The 12,914-nt window shown below is 45.0% G+C and overlaps 1 protein-coding gene across 14 annotated transcripts in view; it reads right to left on the reverse strand.

Moving 5' to 3' along the window:
• The window catches only part of MTSS1 (MTSS I-BAR domain containing 1), a 133,011-nt gene extending 120,368 nt beyond the window's left edge, over window positions 1-12,643 (reverse strand). For 6 of the 14 annotated variants that reach the window (XM_069005458.1, XM_069005467.1, XM_069005457.1 and 3 more), the window contains exon 1: window positions 11,935-12,643. In XM_069005458.1, coding sequence (XP_068861559.1) covers window positions 11,935-12,006 — 72 coding nt within the window. In that variant the 5' untranslated portion in view covers window positions 12,007-12,643. The remainder of the gene's footprint in view (window positions 1-11,934) is intronic. The other 8 variants (XM_069005466.1, XM_069005462.1, XM_069005465.1 and 5 more) reach the window with 3 other exon arrangements.
• Between the last annotated feature and the right edge of the window lie 271 nt (window positions 12,644-12,914).

Below are 12,914 nucleotides of genomic sequence, written 5' to 3' on the forward strand. Positions count from 1 at the left end.
ACTTACTTTATTAATTTATTTACATGCATCCCAATTCCCACAGACAAGACTCATTCCATCTTTGAAAGACCCTTGACAGTGTTAAGTGCTTTCATTTATCAGAAAGGCTTTTAAAGCCTTATTACCAGCTCTTGCTGGGACATCGAGTACAAAGGCAGCAGTAACAGTTTGGAACCTTGTTCATAGCAACAGCTCATCTAAATTTCTGGGGCAGGGGGAAAGAGACTCTCTTCAGCAAAGCAAATCCAGAATCTGATTTTGGCTGTTTCAGCTAGAGAGGTAAGAGAGGGAAGAACTAGGAGAAAGCAGTGCCTTGTTTTTAGCTCAAGGGTTATCAAACCAAGAGCTGTATGGCTTCCAGGAAAGTACTAACAATGACTAACTGCAAGACTTCAATGAAATGGGGAAAAAAACTACACAGGCTACAGGAATTACAACTTCTCCACCTCAGTGTCATTGTTCAGCTATGATAAGCTAAAAAGTTGAGTCCCAAACACATAACAGCATTACAGAGCTCCACACCCTAGTAACACATCCAAATGCCATACATCTATTTTTGGAACAAAAATTGTAACTTGGCTTGTGCATGTGTCCTCCTACCCCTCCAAAGTAAATTATGCTGAAAACAAAAGATTTCTTTTTATATTTTTACCAGATAACAGAATCACAAGGATTATTATGAATGTCTCATTTCTGTGGCATTCACTACACTACCTCCAAGTAGCAAAGAGACTTTATTGTGCTAGACACCACACAAGGTCACAGATGTTACACACAAAGAACGGCAATCAGCAAGTATGGTTTGCACACAGAGACTACCACTTTTCCAGAGTTCTTTAACAGACAAAACCAGGAAAGAGTGGAGGGGAAGAGGACAGGAAACAGTAACAGTCTGAAAAATAGGGAGGTGGAAAAAAAAAAATAAAAGAGGGCTCCAGCCGTAGATGCCTCAACACATTTGGAAGACACAATGGTTGACAGTCAGCTTTCCTTCTCAGGTAACATCTGGCACTGGAAGTTTTTCCTCTTTCCTAGAAGAATCAATAGTCAACTGGGTGAAAGAACACTCGGCCAGCCATAACTGCAAGAATTACAAAGTGCTACCAGACATTAATACACCCTCTGTTCAATCCACTCATTTAGCCAAGTCCATGACTCATGGATAAGACTGCCTAGACCCTTAGCAAGTCACAAAAGGTCTTGCAAAGTACAGGTGAGAATACAGAATTAGCATCATCGTGCCTGAAGTTCATAATTGCTCTTCTCCATCCAAAAAACTTCTGCTTATTGGCTTTTCCTCTTTCTAGTTTGAAAAGCATCAAGAGCCTGTCTCAAGAATATTTCTAGGCTGCATCTAAAGTCTCAAATCTTTCAACGCACTGAAACAGGAATGTTGCTGGCAAGAGAGACTTCACTCTTTATAATGACACAGATATATACACACCACCTATTCTATTACTCCTTGGTATTACCCACCTCATTTCGAATACACAGAATCACAGAATGGTTTAAGTTAGAAGGGACATTTAAAGAACGTCTAGTCCATGCCCCCTGTCAGGAGCAGGGCTATCTTTCACTAAATCAGGTTATTCTCAGCCTCATCCAAACTGAACATGAACACTTCCAATAATGGAGAATCCACAATTTCTCTGGGCAACCTTTTTCACTGTCTCACCACCCACACTGTAAAATAAATCAATTTGTGTCTAATCTAAATCTCCCCTACCTACTCCCTCTTTCTTGTATTCAAAACCAGAACTCAATCAGCCAAGTCCCAATACTGATTTCAAGAGCATCCCATAGCCCAATGTTGTCCATCATCTGTTTTCCAGGGGTGCAGGACAAGAAACAATCAGTTTTGCTTCAGCAGAGAAGTTTCAGATTGCACAACCCATTCAACTATAAGACCAGGTAACAGGCAACTCTGAAAGGTCAGGCAGCTTCTTTTCACTAGAACTCTTTCAGGAAGAGTAACACATTTATATAGAGGTCTTGCAGAAATACTCCCACAAGACAAGGAAAGAGACCACCCGACTTCAAAGTCTCATCTGTCTTTCTAAGATAAAGATACTGCCGTGCACAGAGGAAGTTTGAGCTTAGCTCCATCAGCAAAAGGGACTCACAACTTGTGCTAAACCCTTGCTGGGCCAGGAATGAAAAGGCATCAACAGCAAAAGACATGAACTTCCCAGGATTTCACAGCAAGAGCTGAACACAGACATCACTGAACGGAGGAGCAGACAGGTACAGATTCAGGTCTGAGAGATTATAGTGCATGCAGGTGAAACTAAAGGCACATCAAGGATCAGAATAAGATGTCATTTAACCAGTAACTACCCTTCAGGAAAGAAAGTAGGGGTAATTAAAATCAGTCTTGTATCCATACATTTACTTCCATTATTTCTGCCTCTTGTTTAGGGAACAGCAGGATTAGAAACTAGTTTCCCTCAGCATGCACAGTATAAATAGGCATGCCAAGCTTTTCTTTTCAAGGTGATACATTATCACAACATTGAAAATTATGCAACAAAACAGCACTGAAGACATCTTATATGCTATTAAAAAACCTGTCAACTAGATACTTCTTCTATGTATCACAGAACCACTTGTTTAGTATTTTCAAAACTGTTTAGTTTTTAGTGCTTAGACGCTGGGACAATAAAGAAAACAGATAATGGCATGAAAAAAATCAAGACTAAATCTTACACAAGCAAAGTCCAGAAAAGGGTATTCACACCACTGGGGTAAAAAACCCAAACAACAACACCACCACAGATACCCATTTTTTCTAGATTCCCAAACCATCTGAAGAACTCTAAAGAATGCCCACTTCCCTTAGTAGCAGCACTGAAATGCAGCACTACTTTGCAAGAACACACATATTTATTACACCATTTAAAGGGGGAGGGAACCTAAGTCTGGTACCATTTTGTTGTCAGAGCTCTGGAGCCTTTAATTTGTATTATAATAATGCCTGCACTGCATTAATCTATGTTTAAACATCCCCAGTGGAGGATACCAGTTGCCCTATGGTTGTGACTTTAATTTGTAGTACAGCAAGGACCCGTGAAAACTCATCCTGGCTTACAAATCCAACTTAGGAGCCTCCTTCTTTGTCAACAGGGACCACATCAAATCTGTACTGTCCACAGCTCAGCTTCATGGTTTGTAAGATGAAAAAACTCAGCTCCAAAACAGTCACTTCACAGTTTAAATCCAAAACTGGGTAATTAGCAAACAAAAGTTAGACTCATACGGTGAGAAAATACATCATGCATAAACAGTCTCTCCCTCTCTAAACATAGGAAGTTATTCACAAGATGGGGGCGGTGGGAAACAACTAGCCACAGCTTCTGAAGACCTTTTATCCCAGGCCACATTAAAAAAGCTGGACATTAAGTAGTCTTCCAGAGGAAGCATATAGTTCCACATTCTTCCCTACAGGTCTGAACAAGTTTGCAAGCCGGAATAGCAAATTTCTCCTCAGAGACTCATCAATACCGCCTTGCATCCACTCAATCATTAAGTGGCCACTGTTCACACTCAGCAGCTATTTTCTAAACCCACAATATTTCAGCTGGATCAAAACAAAGATAATTAAAATATCAGGAGGTAGTCATTCAAGTTAATACCTACATAGGACAGCCTCAAGCCAACAGCCCTGTGTTGGTAACAACACCAACCCCATTGGGGTCTCATCACTTCTTCCCAAGCAAGCAGAAACCGTAATTTCTGACCACCCACTCAGCACAACCTCCATTCCACAAGCAGTCATGTCAGTCTCCAGGACCCAAAGTACTAACAAGCATTTGAGTTGACTACAGAAGTATCTCACTGGGAGAAAGGCAGCAGCCAGGTACCCAAGTTTTTAATGCTTAATTAACTTTGCCTCTTGACAGACAGTGAAGTGCAAGTACACTACTGCAGGCTACTTTCTCTCCATTTCACTCATGAGAAGATAAATAATCCCTTTCAATCTCCAAATCAGACCCCTGGTCTGCTCATGCATCCATGAGCATCCATGTGGCGTGCTCACAGATGGTACATGGATGTTAGGAGACATCACCAATACAGCTTTATTAACAAAAAATCCCAAATTATGCCTCTACACAGAGGGCTTCAGAGACACTACACAGCATACATGTGACTTTTGTGGCAAAAAAAAAAGATACATCTTATGCTTGGGTGAGAAGCACAGTGGTAGTTTATGTGGAAGACAAAACGAGAACAAATGTGAACCTTTCTGTACCATGAACCAAGTGTCTCTAGTTACACACTCATCAGTAGCATTGTACACACCAACACAAGCTCATTCCCACAAGAGCAGTTTGTCAAAAGGATGACCGTACTCCAGCTAGCATCCTAGGATTAAAACCAACTACACAACTACACATCACTTATGGTTGTTGACCAGAAGAGTGTAAAGGACAGAGCTCACACAAAACCCCACAAAACAGACAAATTATTCGTGATCAGCTTATGGTTAAGATGTTCCAGTCAGGCTTCTCCACTAAAAACTGAGAGAGGTTCTGTAGTTTCAGTTACAGAAGAGGAGTTCAGGACACTTTTGTTCAGAATTTATAGTCATTTGTAGATGCCATCTCTTCTGCCTACAAACACCGGGTTATCACAATGGTGAACAGCAACACATCTTTATCAGTAAAAACAAAGTATGTGAGAATAGAAACCTATTATACCGGGAGCTTAAGAAACATCCCCTCATTAACTCCATGCTGTAGATGCACCCAATTTCTTCTTGTCCTAGGGGGAGGGAGTAGAAGTCACTAAACCTGCAGCCATAGCTTGCCTTTCTGTAAAACGGGAGCCATTCTTTGGAGCCAAGTCACACAGAGAGCACTTTGAAGATGAAAGCTGCTATGGTCTTAGCCACAAAGCTACTAGACATTTTGTCTCCAATCCTTCCAAACATCTTAGCATCCAAGCTATCTCAGCCCAGCAGGAAGAATTCCATCAATGTCCTTAAAGGTCAGCACAGATCCCAGCAAACAAAGCAGTGCTTGGCACCTTACAGTATCAAGGTACACGTAATTTTTAAATTGAAAACAGACCCTTGAAGATATATGTAGCCTAAAGAGACTACTTCATCCTGAAGAGTAGCCCCTTTATGATACTAACTCAAACTTCTCTGTAGTCATCTTCGCATGCTCTAAAGTAGACCAAAAAGCCTTTTTAATTTAGTTCCTATTTTGCTCTCTGCTTATCTTCAAGACCACACTGTCTTTGGGTAGACCATGAACCTTAAAAATGTTCTTCAGAAGTTGAAAACACATAGGCTGCTATGTACAAGTTTCCATTCAGAGACTCATGAAGAATACTCCACCAACTCTTGCAACTCCTGTACTTCAAAAAAAAAAAAAAAAAAGGCAAAAAAAAGGTTGAGCTTTTCAGGTATTTTACAACAAATATTTGGGTTCAGTTCATGCAAACTCAGAGCTCAGGAAGGAAGCAGTAACCTCCACTGAATATGACCCTCTGTTAGGTATTAACCAGCACTAAGCCTATAATTACACAGACTTCTTGTTCTCCAACATTTGTTCAGTCAATTGTGTTTCATGCAGCACTGCACAACTCCTTCCACACTTACAACCTCACAAACCTTACTGTGCAGCTCTTGGCATCCTGCCAGGTCCAAAAGGAGTACTCTTAAGAGATATTAAAAATCCTTGCCCTGGGTGTATGTCACAGGATAAGCCAGCCCCATACACACTTACGTAGCAAATGTTCAGCAGTTGTATAAATTGTTAACACTCACACAAGAGTATTTGGATCAAGCAAACATGTGTTCCTAAAAAATAAACTACTCGTGAGTAGTATGTTCCCAGCTATGCCCTGTTCCTTGAACCCAAGCATTTAGGCAGGCATGCAGTAGCTCTCTTCCTGCACCATCTTTCAGACTTTGCTGCATGTCAATCCCTCCCCCTCCAAGATGTTTACAGAAAGATACTGCAGCTGCTTGGAAAAGGCAAGAATTTCAGTGTATGCAAACCAACGGCCTGAGCAAGCAGGTTGTTGAGAGGCAGAGGGGGTAAGAGACCAGAGCAGCCAGCTATGCTCCAAATGCCTCAGTGGTAAAACCTTTAAGGAACAAAAAAAAGTGGCAAGAAAAGCAGCAAATTAACTCATTTAATATTTTTTGTGAAGGGGAAGAAACACTAGTTTGCTAGGTTTGAGATAGATAGTTGTCCTAAAGACTGTTGTGTAAGGGACATGCCAGTGCAACATGGCAGGTGTGCTTCCTCTCCAAGCCTGTCTGTTGCACACAAAACCATAGAATGGTTTGTGTTGCAAGGGACCTTACAGATCATCTGTCCGAACCCCCTTGCCATGGGCAGGGACACCTTCCAGTAGACCAGGTTGCTCAGGGCTCCATCCAACCTGCCCCTGAACTCTTCCAGGAACGGGCACCCACCCACAACTTCTCTGGATAACCTGTTCTCAACACACTCACAGTAAAAAAATTTCTTGTTTATATCTAACTGAACCCTGCCATCTTTATTGAAGCTATTCTCTCTTGTCCTGTCACTACATGCCCTTGTCAAAAGTCCTTCTCCAACTCTCTTGTAGACCCCCTTTTGGTACTCAAGGTGTAATAAGATCTCCCTGGTTCACAGAGACCTGCCTCTCAAGCCTATCAAAGTCCCTCTGGATGGCATTGCTCCCCTCCAGCATGGTGACTGCACCACACAGCTGGATGACATCATCAAACCTGCTGAGGAAACGCTCAATCCCACTGTTAATGTCACCAACGAAGATGTTAAACAGTGCTGGTCACAATACATGACACATTCATTTTTCCTTACAATAGTTATCATCCTTAACAGCTGGATTGAAACAAGCCCTTAAAATCATTCAACTGAACATTCCTAACCTCCACAGAGATCTCAAGCTTCAAATAAAGCACAGCTGGGGAAGAGCTGTTGCACTACAACATGTCACACTAAAATAAATTTGCCCAGGTTCTCTGCTACGTGTGTGCTGTCCCTTGGATTAACACAAAGGCTGAGGACTTGCAGCTGTACTTGCTGTAGTAACTGTCTCAGCAGTTCTATTTGTTCCATCAAATACTTTTGTCCACTGAGTTTATATTATTTGTGTGAATATCACAAGGCACTCACAAGCAATCAGGGCTACTTAACAAACAACTCTTAATTATTGATGTGGCCACCCCTGGGTCCCAGCTTCTACAAAAGCAAGATTAAAATGCTGCTTCTCACTGGTCACTTCCTGAAAGGAGATAAGAGGCTGCAAAAACATAAATGTTTCTCATGCCCATATGTTCATGTCTCTCTCTTCTGCTTTGACCAAGAGCTGCAGGACTGAAGGCAAAGGTGCACCACTGCCTAGGCTGGGAGTCCCAGTAGCAGCAATGGAGTTAAGGGTTCATCTCCTTTAGAGTATTAAAGTAGAGGTTACTGCCAGAAGCAAAAAGTTTATTTTATTGCGCTTTCAGCTCAACAAATATAAATAAGGCACATACACATATAATAAAAGAGTTTCTAAAATTTTCAAAAAATTTACACCACCTTTGGGAACCTGATTTTTGTTGATTATCAGGACAATACCTGCACATCCCTCACATGCAGGGAGATGAATGAGACTAAGTGGTAATACACACTTGACCCATAAAAATTTAGTAAATCCTGTGACTTGGTATAAATGAAGCCACAGACAACCTGTGTTCATCCAAATGCTCATTACTCATCTTCCTCCCATGCCCACCGTACAGGTGTCAGGTGCTGTGCATACACAGCAAGCCCCTGCTCTGTCAAAACACATGCTGGCAGAAGAGGCAAGACAAATAAACAACAAGCTAAAAGCCAAAGAAACACCATCAAGCAAGTGATGAACTACAAACACAGCCAATTTCAATGTTTTCAGAGGTGTTGTCTTTTTTCTTCAGGATGGTGGAGAACAATGTGATTAAAAGGAATGTAAAATCAACTCAGAAGGAAAAGCAGCATTAAAGAAAATCTGCTCTGCATGAGAAGACAAGTTCTTTTGAAACCCATCCGCAACAGGCCCTCCCAAAAATTAACTGCAATGATTTTCTTTACACTAAAAGAGATACTGAAATTAACAGCACATTGCAGCATCTCATTTCTCAATTGCCAGAAAAGAGTTACCATTCAGATCAAATACTCCCTTCCCACAGGGAGCTACAGAAAAGTCACAGCATTCAAAAACAAGCTGCACAGCGTTTGCACGTAGCACACAGGACTACTCCTCTGAGGGGACATGCATTTTATTTTTGCTTTTATAAACTTTGATTGCTTTGAAAAACATCTTGCATAGAGTATAACAAATCCTAAGTGCCACATACTCAGTGATGTATCATAGGAAACACCAGGGCTATGACAATGGATCAAAATAAGGATGGGATGGGCAGACACGCTCCCACCTTTATGATTCTTTAATCAGATCCTGAAATCTCAAAGCATAGAAACCCAATTCTAGAGCACAACAGCCAAGTACAATTCCCATTGTGGACTTTTCACAAACAACCCTGTCATCATGTACACCACCATATTACTCAACAAATCTGACCCTTGCTTTGCATGGAAAAAAATGGACTTCCCTTGTCAGGGGATCGAAGTTCCAGATGTTCTGTTCAGCCTGGAGGAGACTGAGAGGAGACCTCATTGCAGTCTACAGCTTCCTCATGAGGGGAGGTGGAGGGGCAGGCACTGATCTCTTCTCTCTGGTGACCAGTCACAGGACCCGAGGAAACAGCATGAAGCTGTGTCAGGGGAGGTTTAGGTTGGACATCAGGAGAAGTTCCATCACCCAGGGGGTGTCTTGTCTGGGCACTGAAACAGCCTCCCCAGGGAAGTGGTCACAGCACCAAACCTGAGAGATTTTAAGAAGCGTTTGGATGAATCTCTCAGGCACATGGTGGGATTGTTGGGGGTGTCCTGTGCAGTGCTAAGAGCTGGACTCAATGATCCATGTGAGTCCCTTCCAACTCAGAATATCCTGACTCTATGATGTACAATAATGTGCTGTATAAACAGGATGTTTACTAACTGTTGTTATATTTACTCAATAACATCATTTCTCCAAATCACTTAACTTTACGCTGAGTTGTTTTGGAGCAGGTTTTGTTGAGTATTAGCCACAAAAATATTTTTGGTAGAGAGTGGAGAGAAATTTGGGGTATATGGAGAAAACATTAAAGGCCATTCCAGAAACCTCAGCCAGCAAGAGACAATCTTGCTGTCACAAAATGTGATGTGTTAGTCACACTGACATATATTACCCTTATGAAGTTTCAAATCTAACACAGTATACAAACGGAAACAATCACATTGCTTGGAATTATAATCCCAGCTTCTGTACCCTTGTCAAGATCAGGCAGAGCTCAAAATTAACAACAGGTACACCTGAGCTAGTTCTGTGTTACTGTGAACAAAGAGAAAAATTAGTCCACATGTACTGCATCTTCATCACCTCAGCTGCAGCACCCATCTGCATCCACTGGCAAGACTTCAGAGTAATTTAAGCTGTTCATTAACCCTACCATCTTTACAGTAAAGTTTAAGGTAGAGCAATACATACGATAAAAGAACCTGTGAACCATTTAGTTAAAAAAAAAGGCGGATGCTGCATCAAATCCCTCAGCACTGCAGGGCATGTGGGGCCTTGATAACAGCCTGTGATGAGAAATAGGCACAGATAATGCACTTGGGTATGCGTGGGCAGACCCCTACGCAACATCTCCAAGATCCTGCCAGAAACCTGCCCACACAGATCTGACTACGTGAAACAGCACTTAAAATGCTAATTTTCACTTTACTACTAAAGGTATGATTAGTTGAAAGGTTCTGGTTAACTATCAGAAAATAGCTACTTTTCCTTAGAAATTGTTGTGCTCCTTTGTGCACAATTCACAAAGAATCCTAGTGCATCTCATGAGTAGTACAGCATCAGCTGCATCAAACCAAACTACAGGTAAAAATTCTTTGTTCTACTCATGCTAAATAATGAGCAGTTTTTTTAAACCATAACAACTACCGTGCTGCTAAAGATCTGCAGTGATTCCTTCCAAACCTCCCCCCTCAGTTCACAAAACAGGTTCCACTACTACAGAGCATTAAGAAAAAAATATTCACACCTGTGCCCATCTTCATAAGCTCATGTCAACATGTTTTCTGATGAGCAGCATTCCCATGCAAGTAGCAATGTGTAGAAGAAAAAAAAATGAAACCACAGAGGCCCACTGGCTTAAGAGCAAGAAAAACCAAATGCATCACTTATGGAAAGAAGGAAAGAATAAACATACTCAGTGTCCCTCTGTGATGAAACCCAAAACCACACTTCATCTGGAACAGAACATCTCCTGCGTGTTCCATGCACTGCCCACTAAAGTGATTCCAGGATTTGTGATCGTTTCCTGCTTTTGGGGGGGTTTCTTTCATTTTAAAATGCAGTCATTATTAAAAATCCAAGGGGGCTGAGAGCCTGAGGACCACCACTGCCAGGTCTGCAGCACTGTCTTGACAGATATACACAGACTCCCCCCTCCTCTCTGCAATCTACCTGCTCTTGACAAGCCACGCTTTTAATTAAATGTCTCCTAAGATCTGTTGAAAGTGCATATGAACACTTGCCAAAAAATAACTTCTAGTGCAAACACCTTCTCCACCTCCCCGCCCCCCCCCCGCAAAAAAAATACACTAGAAGCCAGGCTCCCTCCTAGAGCAGACCCTGTCCTCTAACACTACTCGGCAGCTCTTTCTCCCGCAGCCCTTGCTGCTCACCAGCCCTGCATGGATTAAAACACCCAGAGAAATCCCGTGCCCCTGGCTGGGAGAAGCACAGCACGCACGGTTGCCGCCTTTTAATTACGGCAGTCCCCCATTATTTGACACGTCCTTCAACATCTCCCGACAACGGCATCCTTCCCAGTCGGCCCAGGCAGGAAGACAAGCTGCCCTTGTCCAGGGGAACACTGCAGTATTCTGCAGTACGGCCGTATGCCGGAGGCTGGGCGCCTCGAGCCCTGGGGTTTGGGGGAGACATGACGGGCAGAACACAGCAGCGCTTTTACGCTCTTTATTTCCACGAGAGAAGGGTGGGAGGCATCCGCTCACCCAAAGAAAACCCTGCAGAAGTGCCCTTGGCTGCCAAGGATAGGTTGGGAGCGCCTCTCTCAAAGGGACCCTTTGGCAGAGACGGGATCAGAGCACAGTCAGGCTTCTGGTGGCTGGTGGAGGGACCCGGCAACTTGAAACCTTTGCATCCATCCACAGAAAGAAGGAAGTGCCACCTCCACGAGCATATACAGCGTGAAAATAATACCACATAAACGACTGAGCTGCAGTTTTAATTCAGGCACACATCAACTTTTGAACATCTCCAGGCAGAGATTTTTTTGCCATCGCGCCCATCACCCTGGCACCGAAATGCTCACACTGCCCTTCCCAGCCCCACCCCACGGCTGACATGCTCCGTGCCCAGCTCCGCCGCACCACGCTCCCGCCCCGCTGCATTCATTCTGCTACCGATCTGACAGCCCACACCAGGGGAGAAAAAAGGAGAAGAAAAATATTTGTAAAATGAAAAGGCAGGCTTGGAAATCGCTGACCCTGGTGCAAGATAACAGCTTGCATATTTGAGCAGGACAAATAGAGAAAAGAGGGAAGGAGGAGGGAGGTAGAGGTGGTGTCCTGCAACCAACTCGCAAGCCCCAAACCCTGGGTGTGAAGCCAAGGAGCCCCTCTACCAGGCTGGTCCCGCCGGCGGGGACGCGGACCCAGCCCCGGGGCAGCGTCCCCCCAGCGCCGCGGGGGAGGTCGAGCCGCCGCCAGCCCCCGATGCGGCTGCACCGCCCGGGGCGAACTTTCGCCGGGCCAGGTGGGAAGAGGCATCCCCTCCCCTGTGCTCCCCCACACCCCTCACCCCTCAGCCTCTTACCTTCATGTCGCTTATGATGGTCTGGAAGAGCCCTCCGAGAGCACTACATTCCTTCTCTATCACAGCCTCCATTTTCCTGGCTCGAGCTCACTGGAGGAGCAGGATTTCACCGCTACCGCTGCAACTGCACTGCTCAGCTGGAGGAAAATCAGATACCCCGGGCTCCCACCTCACCCAAAAAAAAAAAAAAAACCAAAAAAAAAAAACACCAAAACGGAGGGGGGGGAAGGGGCAAACAAGCTGATGTAGGCAATGAGAGGGAAAAAAAACAAACCACCCCAACACACCTGAACCCCTGTCTGCCTGCACCTCTACAACGGGATAAAATCCAGCGCTACTGGCGCTTCTCTACTACACGCACCTCCCCGGCACCCGGGCACTCAGCGCCGAGCGGGCACTACGAGCCCATGCGGGAGCAGCCACAGGCCCCATCTCTGCGCATCGCGGCCCCGGCCCCCCGCGCCTCCCGGCACGGCAGCGCTCAGGGCAGCGGGCGTCCGCGGCGCTGGGCGAAGCACACTCCGAAAAAACAAGGGGCAAAAAAAAATCGGTCTCTATAAAACGGGCTCGAGCGTCAAGCCGGTCCTCGTGGAGCAGCCTGGAGGAGTCTCTGCCAACCCCAGCGGACCAGGCTACAGCCAAAGCACCCAACCCGCTGCCTGCCCTTCTCCGGGAACAGCCCGCTCCGCCCGGCCGTGCCGCTGCCGCGGCGGCAGCGCCCGCCCCCGCCCGGCCCCGCGCCGAGCACCCCGCCCGCCCCGCCGCGTCACCAGCGCGGCCTCCGATTGGCCGCGCGCGGCCTGGGGACCGCGGGTTCGCGCCCCGCTGCCGACGGGGCGGCCCCGAGGGCTCCCTCGGTCCCGGTCCCGGTCCCATCCGTCAGGGCAGGAACTGATTGCATTCGGCGAAGAAACTGATTTTTTCTGTTGACGTTCGCCGAAATGGCCGAAGTTCGGCTGTTTCTGACGACAAGCGTCTGC

The sequence above is a fragment of the Aphelocoma coerulescens genome, chromosome 2 (genome assembly GCF_041296385.1).
Source record: "Aphelocoma coerulescens isolate FSJ_1873_10779 chromosome 2, UR_Acoe_1.0, whole genome shotgun sequence".
Classification (NCBI taxonomy): Eukaryota; Metazoa; Chordata; class Aves; order Passeriformes; family Corvidae; genus Aphelocoma; species Aphelocoma coerulescens.